The 19,696-nt window shown below is 39.5% G+C and overlaps 1 protein-coding gene across 8 annotated transcripts in view; it reads left to right on the top strand.

The window, feature by feature from the left end:
* Positions 1-19,696, top strand: part of PREX2 (phosphatidylinositol-3,4,5-trisphosphate dependent Rac exchange factor 2) — a 257,393-nt gene that overhangs the window by 51,481 nt on the left and 186,216 nt on the right. For 7 of the 8 annotated variants that reach the window (XM_067553641.1, XM_067553642.1, XM_067553645.1 and 4 more), the window contains 3 exons: positions 3,552-3,653; positions 5,082-5,243; positions 17,234-17,367. In XM_067553641.1, the coding sequence (XP_067409742.1) occupies positions 3,552-3,653; positions 5,082-5,243; positions 17,234-17,367 (398 nt within the window). Of the gene's footprint in view, positions 1-3,551; positions 3,654-5,081; positions 5,244-16,607; positions 16,725-17,233; positions 17,368-19,696 lie in introns of those variants that run through there. The other variant, XM_067553643.1, reaches the window with a different exon arrangement.

The raw sequence follows: 19,696 nt of genomic DNA, 5'->3' as shown, positions 1-19,696 counted from the left end.
CCTGTGGGTTAGGGCCTAGTTTGGTAAAGGAAAATCCATACTCTAATACTGTGGGAGCTGCAGTGCCTAAAATGAAAAAATGCATTGCTATGATTTATATATTAGCAGCAACATACTCAATTGGCTTAAACTGAGATAAAAGAAACAGCTACACAATAAAAGTCTTGAATTTTTACAATAAAATTAAGCATATGTTTTCAAATGTTAAGTATGAGAGTCCTCCTGACTCTCCCATAACAAGATCAGTTTCCTTGGAAACATAGTTTCTCAGTGGTTGACATTATTAATTAAAAAGGGAATTTAGTATGAACTGTTTCCTGGATTTCCCCAACTCACAGTATATGACATCCTAACAGGGTAAATTTTTTGGGATGTTTATAATGCTATTTTAGAATTTAAAATTTCTGGGAAAGGCACGTGAGGTATGATGTCAGATTTGGGAAATATGACAAACATTTCAACTGGAAACAGTTTTAAGTTAAAGACTCTATGAACAAAACACTAGAATAGTGATAAAACAAGTATCTAACATTTGAACTGTTGTGATTTTAATTTTTTAACATGGCACAGGTTTTCAAAGTGGTTGCCCACACACTACTTGATAAAGTACAACCATTAATGTTTTTTGATTGGGTATAGCGACATGCAGTTCGCTCTATCATTTGAAGCTATTGGCCCTGAGTCTCTTGTTTGATACAGACCCCTAATGTGAACTAATGGGCTAACTGGGAATTTCCCTGTTGTAGGGAGAAATCACTGGGTGACTTAGAGTTCTATGCCACCTACCTTGTCACTGAGCTTGTCTCTACAATCCAGTGATTCTTGGCAGCTGGAACATGTTCTTACTGTGGATATCCAGCTGCCCCAATTTAAATCAAGGGCTGAAGTGTCATCCTCCAACCTAACCCCAAATTGAGGGGCTGGTAATATGGCATAAAGCCACTTTTGTCCCTCCTACACCTGGGTTCTGCACTGAGAGTAGCATGAATTGTGGACAGTGTATGTGGTGAGGAGGAGGAAAATATGCCTGAGAGTGAATCATGAAGATCATATTTTGTGAGAGAGAATGTGGATATTTTATAGATGAGTCCAAGTTGAAATCCTGGATCTCTGATCCCCACAAACAGATCTGGGTTTGTGTCCAAATGAAACTGTTCCTATAATGGACTGGAACCAAACACTATATCTGAACATGCTGAAATTTGAGAAGATTGCAGCACCTTTGCAAAAAATATAATAGTCACTGTCTCACTTGTCAAAGAATCCCTTATACCCAATATGCCTTGGAACTTCCCAAGTATCTGTCAAAAAAGATGTGCTATGTGGCATGCATGCTCTGAAGGCCATATGATTTAGGCTATTTCAGACTGGGGAGACATGGAAATTAATTCAGAAGTGCATGATCTGTCATGGAGAACATCTTGCTAGTTTATAAACCAGTTAAGCCTCCACTTTGAGTGCCTCCATTAAGTATGTACATTGAAAAAGGCAATTTCTCAAATAGCCATGTCATAAGTAGGACTTGAGGATTTTTTAACTAATCAACACTGTATTTTTTTAAAAGAAGGAAATTGGTGTTTATCCAATAAAACACTAGAAAATCACTCAAAATGGTTACTCAGATGTGTTGACTTCACCCCTTTCCCAGTGCAGTTCGTTTATATAGGCACTGTCCCTGCTCCCTGGCTTGTATCTAAGGTCTTGTCTACATGGAGCAATAATGTGGACTACGGGAGAGTGATTTCTAAAGACTCTGCTGTGCACACTAACAGTTCCCTAGTGTACTTTGATGAATTGCTGTATGAAGCAGTACTACCTGCCTCTGCAAAGGGAAGGTTCTAACCTTCTGATTTTTTGACATCTACATAAAAAACTGCTAAAAATAAACCCAAAAAATGAAATTAATAAACCCTGAGAAACAAAAGCCCTAGTCATAAGTCATTTAGGGCTTTATAGGTCAAAGCTAGAGCTGGGTAAAATTTTTTGTCTGAATGTGCTGAATTGTTTCTCTGAGCGGGCACAACAAAACAAAACACAATTCCAAAACAATTAAACATTTTTATTTTTGATTCAAAATTACTTTTCATTTTGAATTTTACAAAATGTTTTTTGTATGTTTTCAAGGCCGATTTTTTTTTTCAATTTTCTAAAATTTATTTTAAAAACTAATTTTTGGGTTGATTCAAAAGGTTTTTTTTTTTTTTGGTTCAGCTACTAGACTGAAAAATAATTTATTCACATAGCTGTAGTCAAAATTAACACCTTTAACTCCATCTGAAAGCCAATGGATAAAGCCCTGTGTGTATACAAAAATGTGGATCCGCATCCGCAAGAATCATCTTGTATCCGACCCTGCACTCGGTCTTTTATCTGTATCCATACTGCACCCATAGCAGCACGATATCTCACAGTCTCTCTCAGGTGGAGCATCTGTGTGCCTGCCTGTGTACTGTATATTGGATCTCAAAGACGGTGAAGCAGCTGTCTGCAGCTCATAGCTTATGAGGCTGCTTCCTTGCCTTTGAGATCCTTCCTATATTCCCTCTCCGCTGTATACGGAGAAAGGATAAGGTGATGCATCAAGACAGGCAGCAAAATCCCCCATGCCCTATCACTGTGGTTTAAGCAACCAAGCAATTTAGGAAACCTCTCCCGACTTCCTTGGTGTATCAGATCAGTTGGAGTGGGAGACAGCTGCTTCTGCAAAGTAAGTCAGGAAGACATACTGACTTACTGTACTTTGTAGAAGCAGCTGTTTGTACCTCTCACTGAATTGTTTGTGAATGCTTCCACCAAACATTCCATATTTTTCTCTGCTTCCAGTGCTGTGGTCCTGGTTGTTACCCATGTTTTCTGTAGCTCATGGCTGGAAAGATTTATTTATTTTGTATAATATCAACAATCTATTGATGATTTATTTTTCTTTGTATATCTATATCTATCAGAAGAGTGTTTCTTTTCATAGTATGGAGTATACCTAAAATGTTCAAAATAGCTTTAGTACTGCTTTGCTTCTTTAACACATCCTTTGAAAGTAATGCTCCACAACTGCAGTGGGGTAATTTTTTTGGGCGTCCAAGTAAAATATTAGATTTTTGGTTTAGTGTCTTCAGTTATCCTAGTGAAGAGTAGATTGGATTTGTTCATGACAGTCTTGCAAGTCTACCTTAATATTATCTTTGTATATGTTAAGTTACTGTCCTAGGTAAGCATTTGTGTCAAGGCTTTTGAGATAGCTTGCTTTGATGGCAATTGCTTGTATTTTAGAACAGTGATTTCTCATAGGAAACTACAGAAACCAGCTTAATGCGGGGGTGCTGGAACAATTTTTATAGTGGGGGAGCTGAGAGCCATTCAACCAAATTGTTAACCCTGTATGGAATGGAAACCACTTCAAGCCAAGGAGTGTGGTAGTATTCCCCGCACAACTAGTTCCAGCACCTATTGCTTAATGTAATGCATTTCTCCCTTGAACTGTTGTAGAATTCATAGTTTGGGAAAATGTCATTTCCTCAGGATTTTGTAATCAAATTAATTTACTTGCACCCTAGAACTGTATGTTGCTTGGAGGACGTAAAAACACAGATGTTCCTTTGGAAGGCTATCTAGTAACACCAATACAGAGAATATGCAAGTATCCCCTCCTTTTGAAGGTACTTATTTGTTTGTTACCTAGAACTTAATACTCTGCGCACATAATTTGTTGCTATGCATACATATTTAAGCATGATAGTGACAACAACCTCTCCCCAAAAGGAATGATCCCCCCATATAAATATTGGATTCATGCTTGCACTCATTAAAGCCAATGACAGTCTTCTAGGGACTTCAGTGCAAAAAAGATTAACAGGCTTTGTTGGCTGAAAAGGATTGGCACCTCTCTAGTTATGGTACCTCCCTTGTAGTGTGATGGCCACCTTCATTGTTGAGAGGAAGATATTAACTTAAGCTTCAGTGAATGTAACGAGTTTGAATTCACTTTGATTTCAGTACGTGCTTAAATGCTATGGTAAGTAGGTTAGAATTAGTGCTGTGCTTAATGGTAAGCATGGAATAAGTGGTTTCTTAAATCAAGACCAATATGAAGGCAAAACTTAAACTGAAACAAATGTAAAAAAATGCTTTCTAATAGGTACTGTAAAAGGCAGATAAAGTATTTTTGGATAACAATAAAATGACGCCTTCCTAGTTCTGGGTGTGTGTGCATATAGTGAATGTATAACACATTTGTGCTGGATATTGTATATTTTTTGTTAAAAAGGAGGAAAAGGCTTGCATTTTTAAAGAGGAAGCTGCATTTGTTAATTGCAATTTGACTACTGGATAAGTGTTTTTTATAATAAAACTTTAATAAAACACTGTCAGCTCTGAAAGAGGCACATCTCACTGCACTGACATAGAAGACTGAAGGACACATTTAGTCATTTTTTAAAAAAGTGGGATAAATAATATCAATACTATACTGAGTCACCTACCCTGTTTCGATGGTTTTACAGTCACATTGTCCTAATTTGAAATTGATTTTATATTCTTTCTTGCTGTGTGAGAAACTAACCTAAAGAACAATGGAAACTGACTAATACATTCTACAAGAGATACATTGAGACTAATTACATGCAAAGTATTGTTAAATGCACCAAGTGAACAAACTGAGAAAAAATAACAAAGAACAGTTGACTCTTTCAGTTCACAGTATCTTAGGTACTAATATTGACAATAAATAAGCACTTAAAGACATAAATACGATTTTTGTCATTAAAAGCTGACTGTCCTATTAAGGAGTATAAAAAGAGGTTAAAGGTCAGCATCAAGACCAACCTTTCAAGGGTGAAGGGGAAGGAGAGAGAAAGCTGAAATGGAAACTGTTTTTCAAAATATCACTTATTCCTACTGTTGCTAGTTTTTCTCAGAGTTTTATTGCCTAAGCAGGACACAATGTTGGCGGATGTAATAGGGTTCTGCCTAATAAAAAAAAGGAGTTTGATGTCTACTGTTTAGTTTTAGTATCCCAGTCAATATGAGCCTCCTGTAATTTACATTTGAGGATCAAAGACTGATGCACTCTTTTTATGTATAAACAGGAGTTATTGAAGCGGACGCCAAAGAAACACAATGACTACACAGTATTAATGGAAGCTCTCCAAACCATGAAAGCTGTCTGTTCCAATATAAATGAGGCTAAGAGACAAATGGAAAAATTAGAGGTTTTGGAAGAATGGCAATCTCACATTGAAGGATGGGAGGTAGTGTCACTATATTTGTCATTGTGTAAGACATGAATGCAGTAATGCAACTTTGCAAGTGGGCAATTATCAGCACAGTACATTACTTTTGTACTCACAGGGAAATTCCCATTTCACTAATGAAATCACAATTCTTACCTAAGATCTACTAACCTGTTGTTCTCATGATTTGTTCCTTAGAGTCTTACTTGAAAGTCCTGCCTATTCATCTGGGTGGGAAATGTACAGCATATAAACTTTAGAAAAGTTAATTAACAGATAACCTCTTATCTGAAGAGTACCAACAAATACATGTTCAGCACTGTGAATACAACAGCCTTTGTATGTACAGTTGAGTCTCTGAGCTGCTGTGGGGAAGGTGAAAAAACCCACCCCATCCTGGCCAGTCTGACAAGGAGGGAAAAATTCCTTCCTAGTTCCAGGAAGGTGACTAGCACAAAGCCCGCAGCAGATCAAAAACAAAACACCATTCCTACTCTAATCCCAGGGTTTGGAGAATGAGATGTATTTATCCACGCATGCAATGGTACCTTAATGTAGAGAAAGGGCTTATGTGCCCTCCCCTAGGGCACGCAGGAGCCAGTCGGTTCCCTCTGAGCATCCCCAGCCGGGCCAAAAAGTTCAGCTGATGCTGCTTCTCACCCCAAAACTAGGAGGAAGTGGACTGTCAAGAACAGGGCAAGGGCAAAGAAAGGTGAGGAACTGGATTAAGGGGAACACTATTTTTCTCCTGCTGGTCAAGATACAGACTCCATGCCCTTGAGGTTGTGGGTGTGCCAAATGTTAATGAAGCAGTTGCAGAAGATTTGACTCTTTTTTTGAAAAAAGAGTATTCAGGGATCTAGCTATTAATTTTATTTAGACAGAAGCATCCATGTTCTTGCAGGGGGATTTGAATATATCATTTAAATATCGTTCCTATGGCAGCATTCCAAATAAGTTTTCTCATTTCCAAAACTGGGTAGGTATTTCTGCATGTCTTCCACTACACCTTGAGTCCTGGATTTTACAGAGTTATGATTTTCAAACTTCTTGATCCTAGGAACCACTTACCACATTCTGCAAACATTCACAATACCTAGAAAAAAGGAATCTGTAAGCACAAAATATTATATAAATTGGTTGTGTGATCTTATTTGTGTCCCTTATCTCAAAAATAACACATCATCAGTAGAAAGAGTCCAGTGAGGGCCAAAAATTATTAAAGACACGGTGTAGGGCTCACGCAAGGATATATTTTTGCAATATTTTGAAAATGAGAAAGTAAACTTGATATAAAGTAAAGAACGAATAGGTGAGAGGTCCAATAGTACATGAATAAGAGATATTTCAAAATTAAAGGCAACATGTTTAATATAGATTTTAGAAATACTATTTTTATCCAACATATAATTAAATTGTGGAATTCACTTCCACAGGATACCACTGAGACAGATTAATACATTTTAAAAATTAAAATAGGCTAAATGTAGGAATATCTTCTGCAATAACACTAGCTAGAGGGAGTGGTAGAAGTGCTAGCAATCAAAATATTTCAGGGCATAAATTGATTGTGTCAAGAGAGAAGATTCACAAATAATCCTTCTCACCTGCGCCTTCAACTATGTCCCCTCTTCTCTTTGAATCTCTTCACTGGATCCCCTTTGCACTATGCTTCCAATTTAAAGTTCTTGAGCTTGCTTTCAAGATGCTGCATAGCCAGCAGATTCCTCAACTAGATCTTAAAGAGCATAAATAGTTTAAGTAACATAAATATTTTTGCATCAATATTTTGTTTGTCTGATTAATGCAAATAATACAGGGTTTTGGCATAAAAAGGAAAGTACCATACCTATTAAATTCCTCAGTCTTTCCCCATCAAATATATTGACACCTCTCTACAAATTTAAAACTGTTTTAACAGTTACTAACAAAATGATTTGACAGATGCTTAAAGTTTAAATTACAGATTTAGGAATTATTGCCTACTTTGACAAATCACATATTTAATCTTTATATATTCTTGCATACGTTAGCATGGCAATTAATCTTGGTTTGCTGAAACTCCAAATTATCTAGTTTTAATTTATGTGGCTTTCTAACAACAGATTGTTCATTAACATTTATCTTTAAACGACAAAATGGATTATTTTAAACACCGTCGTTGTACTACATCTAATCTAGCAGAACCATGTCCAATATGTGTGGGGGAAAAGCTGCTTTAATTGCTTATTTTTTTGTTTACCTCCAGAACAGAATTTACAATCAACCAATTAAGAAAATAAAAACTAATCTTGATCCCCCAACCCCCAAAAAAGAAATGAAAGAAATTTAAAAAGTTGTATACAAAAGATGTATACAATAATATGCATACCATGGTTACAATTATGTAAATATCATAGGTGATAGTGGGGATCAATTTGTGTAAATCAGAATTTTTATACTTTCTTCACATGTTTAGGTTTATGCTTTGCAGTATGAAACAGCTATTTCCCCCCAATCATTGATTGACTTTTCCATTTTAAATGTAGAAATGAGTTCTGTATTGTGTTAGTCATCTATTTTATCTTGTTTCCCAGCTATAACAATGGTTGAGGCCATTGTTGCTAGGTCTATCATATTGTTTTAAAAGGTAAATTTTTCATATCTTTTCAATGCTATAGAATGAATTAGGGACAAATCCTGTTTACCTTAATGAAAGCACTCCACTTTGTTTAATGGGATGGCTACATTTTATTAGTCATAGTAATTATAGTGGTCATTTTAACTGTGCCCAGTGTGTTAGTCACCATCCAAATTGGATAAGACAATATCCCTGTTTGAAGATTTTACAAATGTATGCCCTAATCCTACAATTCATTGCATGCGGGTGGATTGCTGTACTGGTGTGAAGCTCCACTGAAAATTAATGGGGCTCTCGGTAGGCAGAGCAGTGAATTAAAGGACAAGGGGCTAATTTTGGCAATTATGCAACATGCGGGTTTTGACAAGCCACAAGACAGTAAAGATGGGTAGTGGAAGAAGTACAGGGTCAATGTCTGTACAATGACTTGGTTAGTCAGTGAAGTTACTTCTCAGCCTGGTTGAGAAAAAATAAATAAGAGGAGATAAAAATGGATAGAATGAATAATTATCAGACTAGTCAGCCAGTTTGTGAGAGTAAGGCTAGCAGATTTGGACCTATTCCTTCTAGCAATCATTAGGCTAAGAAAAAGTCATCTTTCTGAAGCTTTAGGAATCCTTTTAATTTCTAATCATCAGATAAAGGTTAAAAAAGAAATTTCCAAACAAAAGGTTTTTTTTTAAGTAAGATTTCCATATGAAAGATTTTATATTCAATGACAGTTGCACACATAGTAATTAATTAAATACAAGATTTATCTGAGTCCTGCTTGCTTTTTAAGTATTTGTTTTCCTCTAAAATATATCATTAAAGAAAAGTCAGAGGGCCAAGTCTTGTGCAGTTATGCAGTTGCAGGTCTAGAATAACTCCATTGTCTTTAATGGAGTTATGCTACATTTATGCCAATGTAACAGACCAGATTTGATTATGATATAGCTACCACATGATGCCCCGTCTAGCAAAGTTACTCATGTTCCTAGAGGTATCTTTTTCATATATACAATGTTTACTCCTTGAAACAGCATAAATGTCAGAGCTAACAGGAGGTAACAATATTTTAGATAGTTCTGCACAAACAAATCCTTGAATCCAATGTATGAGAGTGGGTTTAATTAAATAAACATCTGGTTTTCTGTGGAGCCTAAGAATAAAGAGGCAAATGTGTTGGAGGTTTTTTACCAGAAGGAAACGTTTAGCACATTGCTTGGCCTTCTCTGGGGGGAAAAAAAGTATTTTTAGAACCCAAGGATGAAAGCATGACTTAAATTCCCATACAAAAGTGTCATAAAACTAAGCTTTGTGTTTATGATAAAAATAGAGATGTATGAAAAAACAGAACATCTGTTCCAAGAAGATTCTTAATACAATTACTTTTTCACTTAATATCCAAGATTGTTAAATATATTGGACTTAATTCACATCTTGTGTAAGTGGGTGTTTAAACTGGTGGTATGACTCAGTAATTAAAAACATCTTAAATACATTTTTGCAAAGGTTACAACAAGACAGAGGAAAAAAAACACACACAAAAATTATTTTTCTTACTGGTTTTTCATGTAACCTGAACATAGAGAATCCCAGCTTGGTAACAGTTCAATGGGAAATTCTGCCATCTCTTAGGCTTTCCCCTCTTCTTGCTACCAAGTCACTGCTTATTTAGAGATTTCTGTATTCACTGAGAGTCTGAAGCTACATCTACACTGCACACCACATACCTCAGTGAAAAGCAGGCTGTGTCCACACTGCAGCGTGTAAATACGTATGTCAGTGAAAGGCTCTGGCAGCCGGGAAGCACTGAGAAAGGCTCCGGCAGCAGGAAGCTGCCAGAGCCTTTCCCCACTGCATCCCTGCTGCCAGAATCTTTCCATACTCCTGGAGTGTTTCACTGCAGCAGGGAGACTAAAGGAGATCCCCTTCGCTGGAACTATTTTCCAGAAAGCATAAGTGCTCAGAGCACTCTTGTCCTCTAAACCAAAAAAGAAAACAGCACTAACTTCTTCGTCAAAGTCCGTGGTGCGTGACTTCTCTGCATCGGAAGGCCAGTCTGGTACTGAAGGTAGATTGCACTTTTTGGCTCACTGCTCCCCCATACTGTTTCACATTGCTTCTTGGAGGACTGAACTTTTGAACTCTGGTGCCCAAGCTGGGACTGTCGAGGTCAGCTACTTCATTGATGACAATAGAGGATCCACCACCCCTGCTTTCTGCAGGGCAACCATCTGTCTTAGTCCTGATGCCAGAGACCTATGCAGCTGCAAAGGAACAGTTGCAGCTTTTGGTGCCTCCATCGCTGCTGATTCAGGGTGAAGGCCCTTTATTGATACCATTGCACACAGTGCAGACTTTGGCACTAGTGCTGAGATCTGTTCCGGTACCCTGGGTCTCAGGACTGGTACTGTGTTCCTAGGCCTCTTCAGTGATTGTATCTAGAACCCTGCTCCATTTCAGTGCTAGGAAGCCTTCAATGCTACCATTGGTATCACAGGCTAAACTTAGATCCCAATCCCAGTCTTTGATGGCTCTTCCTGGTACTGTACTGCCCTGGCCTTTGGGGTATTCTTACTCAGTGGAGTCTGAAATGGGTTCCTATGCCTCTCAGTAATCCAGGGTTTTCTTCAAAACTTATTTCTGCTCTCACAGAAGACAGTCTGCAAGGAGCAGATAGAGGGACTGGGGGCCTGGCCTCTGGTACCATATCAGCCTCCTCATTGGCCATATTGGATGCCTTGGGAGGAGCCTTCAGATTCAGATCAACAACCAAACTTTCTCACAGAAGCAGGTCACCAAGAAGAGAGGCTTCCCCACCCAGTACAGATAGGCTGCTTGTTGTAAGTACTGAACAGACTTTGGACACTGAATTACTGGTCCTTCCTCAGCCTGACTTGGAGCAACCTTCTACCTCAGTGGTGCAAGTGCAGTCTCATGAGGGTTCTGTCTTGCCATCTCTGAATATCTTATCATTGTCCCCAGACGAGGCTGTGTTATCGGAAGCTTCTTTTTTAGTACTTGATTATTTTAAAGTTTACTAAGAGCTCCTGAAAAGAATAGTTACACCTCTTGGTATTCGTATGAAGTTGGTGGAGCAAAACCTTCATAAACTTGTAGACATATTGCACCTGGCTACTGCAGGGAAGGTAGCCTTTCTAATAAGCTTGATCTGGCCCACCCCTTCATCTATTCCACCTGAAGCAAAGTATATGGGGCACAAATAACAGGCTCCATCCTACAGCTTCCAACTGTTCTATTTACGCCCTACAACCAGGCTCATAGGTAGTGGCTGCAGTGAATGAAACACACAGTTGAGGTAGATCTAAGGCTACCTCGGACGAAAAGAATGTGTGAAAACTAGGCCTTATTGGCAGAAATGTTTGTTCATGTGTGGGGTTGCATCTTTACATTGCCAACCACTGGGATCCCTTGGCTTGGTATTACTGTCCAGACAACTGTACTAGACCAGATGCAAACAGAGGCCACAAAGAATGACCTCTGCCATCCGCTTCCTCGATAGTTTCAGTCCAGGCACCCACAAGCCTTAAAGCTGCCTTTTTGACTCCTCTGTTGAGGATGGCATACCTACCAGTTTGGATTTCAGTGGCCCTTTCCCCTACTTTTGGGAACAGGTTATCCATTTTCTGAGTGTGTGGAAGAACATCATATTAGACAAATAGGTGCTAAGCATGGTGGAATCAGAAAATGCAGGATATATTCCATCTCCCTTCCTGCCTCCCTTCCCAGTCCCTTTTCAGGGGAGTCTATATTAAGACAAGAAGTGCAGACTCTGTTCTTTGGGAGCTATAGCGGAGGTGCTTCCTCCTCATTGAAGTAAAGGTTTTACTACTGATACTTCCTAATATCCAAAGCCAGAGGGGGTGTCAGGCCCATTCTAGATCTTCAGAACCTAAACAAATGAATCAAAAAATTAAAGTTCCTTACAGTTTCCCTGGCTGTAATTATCCCTTCTCTAGCTCAAGGTGATTGGTATGTTGCCCTCAACTTACAGGATGTCCATTTCCATGTGGCAATCTACCGTGGCCGCAGAAGATTCATGGTGGGAGATAATTTGCAGTTCCCAGTAATCCCTTCAGTATATCATCTGCACTGAGGCTTTTCATCAATTGCATGGCCGTGGTGGCAACCTACCTCTGCTTTTAAGACATCGACATGCATCGGTACCTGGATGACTGGTTGGTGCAAGTCCACTCCACATACCATATTCTACAAGGATAAGGTGCAGGTTAGGCCATGTCTTAATTTTTCTTTCCAAAGTAGTGTCTGATTTCCATCTTAATCAGTCAGTACATTCACTAGTCTTTTTTCCCCACCCTAAAGTCACATTCTCACAAAGATAAACAGCTGCACACTTCAGATGTGCACTGAGCCCTAGCCTTTTACCTGGATACAACAAAGCCATTTGGGGTTTCTCTTCAATTCTTTATATTCTTTGAAGAATGAACAAGAGGTCATCTTATTACAGCACAACCGCTTTCTAAATGGATTACCGTCTTCAGTATTTTGTGCTATACTGCTAAAAGTATCAGACACCCCCTGAGAATTTGTCAGCACATTTGGCCTCTGTTGCATTTGTGGGAAATGTACATCTGCAGAGCAGTGGATTGGCCCTCTATACACGTTTGCTAGACACTATGCAATTACTACAGCATCAAGGGAAGATGTGAATGTGGGAAAAGCAGTCCTGTAGTCACTCCTCATATGAGACTTCTAGCCCCCACCTCCATTGAAAACAGCTCAAGAGTCTCCTTTAGCAAAATGGACATATGCAATCACTTGAGTAACCATTTTTAAATTCTTCACCTTCTTGTAAGTGTTATTATTCGAGATGTGTTGCATAGGTCCATTACATGACCCACCCTCCTTCGTCAACACATCAGAGTTTCATATAAATTCCAGTACGAAGGAACAAAAGGATTGGCAGGACCGTGCTGCCCTTTATCCCCTTGCCGTAGAGCAGGGGCTCCCAATCTTTTTCCCTGAACCCCACCTGTGCAACTACAATAGGCACTGGAGCATCCCCACTATTAACACTTCTTAAGGAAAATAATTTATTTTTAATTATTACATACATATATTAACTATATGTACCAGCAGGAGCCAGTACTCACAGAGAGCATCTTTCCACTCCCCTTCTGACTCTGGCCCTTCAGTGCTGTGGCCTGAGGGCAGATGGTACCTCTCCTTTCCAAAGGGAGTGCACCCCATTGATGCCCATCACCCCTTCCCTTGCAAAGCCAGGGGCAAAAGCCCTGACCTCACCCCCTCTCAAATTGAGCCAAAGTTCCATATCCCCCGTTACCCATAAGCAAGGTCCCCCTGACCTCTGCCCCCCAGGGGCGTTGCTGGAGGGGTGGTTTAGGTCCCTTGGTATTGCCTATCAGCAGTGGCAGGTGTGGGACAGTCCGCTCAGCTCTGGGACTGCCACAGCGCCAGCTCAGCCCACAGGGTTCAGTTCTCCTGCAGCAGGCAGGAGAGCATCCCCTCCAACTGGGAGAGAGATGGGGGGCAGAAAAAGGAGACAACCTGTTTCTCCAGTCAGGGCAGGGATTCAGCCTCCGAGAACCCCAGCCTGGCATTGGGGTGAGGGGGGCAACACTGAGACCAGTTTGGTCCAAGATGGAGGACACTACTAACAGATGGCTCATGGGGAGGTGGAGGGGTGGGGTGGGCTGTGGCATATGAAGAGTTAAGGGTGTTTTGGAATGGGTGGAGCAGCCAGGTTGTGTGTGTGTGTGGGGGAGAGATGGGGTGTGTGTGTGTGGGAACCTTTGGTTTGGCAGGGGAGCCCCCAGTCAGCAAAATGGCTGAGCAAGCCTAGCTGGTGGGGACACGCTGAGGATGCTCCTGCAGGCAGCTTCATGCTCCATCTTGGCGAGGGACGGATGACTAAGGAGGGCAGCGTGTGCAGCCTGCAATGGAAGAGGGGGTGTGGATGACTGCTAGAATTGGCAGTGGAGCTGTGAGGGGAGAAGGGGCAGGTCAGTGCATGGGGGGGGGGGAGGGAGTCTCCTGACCCTCCCCCCCACTGCAGAACGGCACACCCACACACCAGCAACCGAGATGGAGGGGACAGGTCAGTGCATGGGGATACTCCCCAATGCAAAAGAGCAAACCCCTCCCCTGCTGCCTGCAAACCAGAGGCTGAGGAAACCTTCCAGCTGTACGTCTACTGCTCCCCAATCCAGCTCCGTGTCCCCCCCCCTCTGAAAAACCCCTCTCTTCCAGACCGTGCCCTGCTCCCTACACATGCTCTCCACGCAGGCTCTGTCAGGCAGGGCAAGTGGGATGGGGCAGTGTGCCTTGGAGCTGCACTGAAGGGCCAGGGTCAAGAGGGGAGTGGAAAAATGCAGTTTGTGTGGGGCAATGCTCCCCCGTTCGGCCCTGCCGGCAGACCAACCAGGACAGTGGGCTTAAAGCATGAAGGAAGCCAGGGCACATGCATAGCTCTCCCTATAGATACAACTTGGGAAAACTCCAGCATTGGTGCACGAGATACGCACATACCTACTCTGTAATAGACATATGCAACACATCTCGAAAAACTGTTATAATACGGTGAGTGACCATATTTTTCCAGGGACAATTTGGCCCTTACAGTACTAAATAAATAAATAAGAATACAGAAAGGTTATATATTCTGGGTGTGTTATGATAGTATTCTCCAGTGTTGTGGGAGAGCTGGACTTGATTTCTGTTATCTCATTCTCCAGGGCTTCAGTGAATACAACAACACTTAACAAAAATCACTCACCTACAGCCATGCCATCATGGGTTGGATCTTGTCAATGTTATAAGATAAGCAAAGGTTATCGCTGTTCAGTATTCAGATGGGAGATTTCCAAGGGAAAAGGAGTCCATGGTACACTTGTATATTTAATGCATGACATGCTGCGGCCACTTTTTCCTCTCTCTATAGGATCTCAGTCAGCAGTTTATGGTTAAAAGAGGAAGGAAAAATAACACCCAGGGCAGTGATATGATGAAAACTATAGTTAAAGCAATGTTAAAATGAGACTTTAATCAAGTATCAGGCATTCAGAATCAAACTAACCTATCCATTTTACTTGTGCATAAAGTAGGGCATTGGTTTTCACACTGTGGGTACGCTTCCCTAGGAGGGGGGGCATGACAAAGTTATCAGGTGGGTGCAGGATGGGCTATGGGGCTGTGACTGGGTGTCTGGACCAAGGCAGGGAATCAGCAAGGAAAGCATGCAGGGAGTCCCTGCATGAGGGAGGGAGGATGAGGAGATCCAGTCTGCCCTGTGCCCCATTACCACAGGCTCCTCTTGGAATGGAGTCAGCCGGTCCTGCTGCCACACCAGGTGTCAGCCGCTTACTCCCCTCAGTGAGTCACTTTCTTTCGTGGATGGGCAGGAGTTGGGTTAAAAAGGGATGGGCAGGAGTTGGGGGAGAGACAGCAAAGAAAAGTTTGATCAATAGGGTCTTTTGTTACATGAACATGGAACAATAAGATGCATTACTAGAGCTGTTTGGAAAAAATTTACTTCCCCCCAATAAAAATGAAAAAATAATTTTTCATCAAAATTTCAATTTTTTGTAAGAAAAAAATTGCTAAAGAACTGATAATTTTCAGTTTTCAGCTGAAAAATCTGTGGTTTTCTGTCTATTAGCTGCAAATGGCACACCCAGACATGTAGATTTGGCACATTCTTTTTGAAAGATAGTATGGGTAAATGGTTAAAACTTGCCATATTAGAGACTTGAGTTCTGTTCCCTGCTCTGCAGGTGTGACATCATGCAACCTCTTTTACTTTATCAATACAGTGTGTGAATGATACTTGTCTGCTTCCTGAGATTGGAGTCTGAGGGCTTGTCTCCTCAGTGCATCTAGTGCTCCCTAGTGTGTTGCACACTAATGGGCCCATATGGACCCTGCTAGAGCACACTAAAAGTTCCCTAGTGTGCATTACTGTAGTCCCATTTCAAAAAGTACACTTTTAGTGAATGACAGCAGGGTATACACAAGGCAATTAGTGTGCAATGTGCTAGTGTGCACTGTAATTTACACCCCTATAGTAAGAATTGCAAAGTACAAAGAATTAACAAGAGCCAGAGGAAGAGCTGTGACTAGCACCCCTGATTTCCTCCTGAAACTCAACTCAGTCCATCTTGCTTTGGGCCAAAGTGATGGCGTTATGGGGAAAGGGTATCCATGGCTGCTGCTTCTTCTGCATCCACCACATACACAGCTATAACTCTGTTCCTACCATGAAGGTAGCTCATTGAACCCTAGGTGCATGCTCAGTGTAATTGACATGTACGGATTGTAGCATGCTCAGCGCAGATGGCATATTGAGATATTTTAGCAGCAAGTCTTTAACAAGCTCCTCTACATGAGTATATGGTGATTTTCAAGTGTTTATATCTCACCAAAGCTGCATGGATTGTCAGGGGGGAAGCAAAAGATGCCTGTCTTATTTAGGGCAACCTCCCAACCAAATGTCAAGTTCCTTCTCTAAAGCATGGAGGTGCTTGAACTCTTCCAACAAACCATGGGAAAACTTTATAATCATTGGCAAAACTACTTATTTTTCACTAGTCTTGGTTTTGGAACAGCTGACCTATTTTCACTGACACTTGAAAATCATCCTTAGGAAAAGAAAACCATGGAAAATTTCATCAAAGGTTAAAGTTTGGAAAAATTACGAACAACCGAAAACGAACTTAAAATAGAATTTGTTAGTGTAAGTTTCATTGTCAGCTTTGTCTATAATTTATATTTTGATAGTTTTTTGTTTTTATTTTTTGAAAGCTTGGTATGAAAGTACATACATCAAACTATTGAGAAAACATCAGTACACCTCATTGATTAGAGATTAGATTCGGTGGGATAGAATTTTTATGGTATGTAGTCTTCTGAAACATGACTTCTCCAGTTTCATTTTTTCATAAGAATTTTATCTTTAAAGCTACTCTTTAGAACACACTGACACCATAGTTAAGATAGTTGAAGGTCATAATTATGATTTTTACAACCAACCTAGTTCTTCAGCAGATGTCTCATCTGGGACTTGGAACCATTTAGCTAAATTGTCATATACAGAGGTTGATATAATTTGAAAGATTTAATAATCCATAAAAAGAGAGAGAGAGAGAGAGAGAGAGAGAAAAAAAGCCAGAACCTAATGTAATACTAGATTAATGTACAGTCTTTGTTTAGCTTCATTAAATACATGTTTCAAATCAATGTTTAAACTTAGAAAAACCCACAGTAGTTTGATTTTTTTCTATTAATTTTTTTTAAAGGAGCTGGTATAATTGAAAAATAATTTGTATTGAAATCTGCATTCTGCTTGGTTTTGCAGACATCATCAATCCATACGAACTAATCTGTTTCTCTCCATTTGGTTTAGGGGTCTAACATCACAGATACATGCACGGAAATGCTAATGTATGGAGTTTTGCTGAAAATTTCTGCAGGAAATATCCAGGAGCGGGTGTTTTTTCTTTTTGACAATCTTTTGGTCTACTGCAAGAGAAAACACAGGTAACTGATTACCTTTTACTCTAGAAATTATTTACATTTTACCCATATGAACAAGTACTTTGTAGTGAGGAAACTTTAAAACTTTTTTTTTTTTTTTTTGTGCCTGCACAGAGGCCCTTTGCAGAATTGAAGCTCAAGGGTAACATTTTCAAAAGTGCCTATGAGATTTAGGATCTTAATGATCACTTTCAAAAATGACAGATTTAAGAGCCTAAATCTCATTGAAAGTCAGTAGGATTTAGGCTCTTAACTACGACCATCTGAGAATATCAGAAGTCAATGAATAATAAGTCAAAGGATAATGAATGAATGAATGAACAATTTGTAAATGATATATTTAAGGTAGTCTTAGAAAATGAATGTGAGACTTTAACTGTCCATTGTGTGGATTGGGAGTATAATTCCTGATTGAAAACTGTAAAATGTATACTTTTTGCAAAGAGTTATGAATAAATTTGACTGCGTATTCCTAAAAAAAAATCTATCTAGTTCTTTTTTGAATGTTTGTAGAAAATATGTTGTATACTTTATTCATGTTATCACATGTAAAGTATGTTCTATGGTTTATTTATCCTAGAGTATCAGGATAAGAGTATATCTGCACGCTATGAAGATCTCTTCACCTGCATTAGTTACAGATTTTGGGAAAGATGCCCTCTAGGATCTATAATGGCTTCTGCTTGCAGAGACCCTTATGGAGGGCTTTTGGTGTGGAAGTGCCAAGGCAAGATGCTGCAGTGGTGGTGATCAGTCACAGACTCCTTGGCGTTAGAAAGAAATAGGGGGCCATTTCAGACCAAAAACTTGGTGGCACTAATTTTGAAGGGGACTTGTTCAGGTTGGCCAGCAAATGCACTGATTCAGCCTTGTTCTGCAATGGTTCCCATAAAAAGAGCTTCTAGGGAATTCCCAGTAGGAGTTAAAATGGCTTTTCTCAGGTGAAAAGGGTGGTAGTGCAAATGCTGCCTGCTAATGCAGCGGCTTTTACAGATGTAAGGAGATGTAATTTACACCTTCCTGCATTAGCTCTAGTGAATCTGCCTCTTTGTTTTTATGTTTCAATATTTGTTTGATTGTAGAAGTTTGGAATGCGGTTAGATAGAAATCCATAGCTAGTAGTTGATAGTGAACCATTTTAGCATATCATTAATTTTAGCATTTCTACACTATAATATTGGATGCAATGATGGATTTCAATGATGCTTTTTTACGACTATTGAGCTTTAATCTAGTATCAACTGATTTAGGTTAAATTCCCTAAAATACAACGTATCTTGAATAAGCTCTGCTTTGACTTTTTCATGCAATTAAAACTAAATTACCACTTGCTATAACAGGAAACTTTTAATTGATCCATAATTAAATTGCATGTTTGCATGGACACTTGACAGTTAAAATATGATGTTGAATGAATATCTCAAAATGTGGAAATATTGATGGTTTCTTTGGTTTCATACATCATGTTCTAAATATTCCTTGCTTAGTACAGTTTCCCTTTTTTAACATCACAACTTCGAGATTTCTGTAGATATTAAAATGTGTTAACCTAGAATGGATTCATGATAGAATGGCAATGGGTTCATTCATGTGCTAGAATGGATAGATGGGAAATAAATTCATTCACTTGCTATGATTCTTTGGAGTATTATTTAATATGGAGTTCAAAGAGGGTGTTCGTTTATTTGAGGGCTATGTTCTAGAAATTCCACAGAATAGTCCTTTTAAATAGTTGAAAATTCCATGCAATATTGAGTCGTAACATTTGTTATTTTTTTTTATATTGGTTATATTACAGAATGTTTTTATCATAACCTTTTATAATGACAATAAAGGGAGAGTGTACTTGACTCATTTGTTACTTATTAGGCAATAATTATTGATCTGCAGGGCATTTCCTGGGGGCTTAATGGCTATTTGGAGAAAAGTGGAGGCTTCTGAATCCAGATGATCATTAATTCTGAGGAAATGCCTTATGCTTGAAGTAAATATTTGTTGCTATTATATGTTGAAAATGGACAAAAAGCCCACATCGACATTTTTTCCCAATGGGAATGCCATCTAAGAGAGCACTTTTGAAAAGTGCTTGGCTTTATTGGGAACAGAGTTAGGCCAATGCCAAAGTGCTTTTAAAAATCTCACTCTAAATTGGAATATAGAAGGCATTTCTAGCAAATTGATGAATCAAGCTCTTACCAGTTAAATTGCTCAAATTGTCTTTCAATAGACCATTGAGTTTATAATGAAGCAATGTCTCTTCATAGATTCTAATCTAGCAAGGACTGGTAGGCATATTTAAGTGTCCAGGTTAAAACAATACCTGTCGTTAATG

Source organism: Emydura macquarii, unplaced genomic scaffold (assembly GCF_026122565.2).
Source record: "Emydura macquarii macquarii isolate MOO-44397 ecotype Brisbane River unplaced genomic scaffold, CSIRO-AGI_Emac_v2 contig_1477, whole genome shotgun sequence".
In the NCBI taxonomy this organism is placed as follows: Eukaryota; Metazoa; Chordata; order Testudines; family Chelidae; genus Emydura; species Emydura macquarii.
This window is presented reverse-complemented; position numbering and strand designations above follow the sequence as displayed.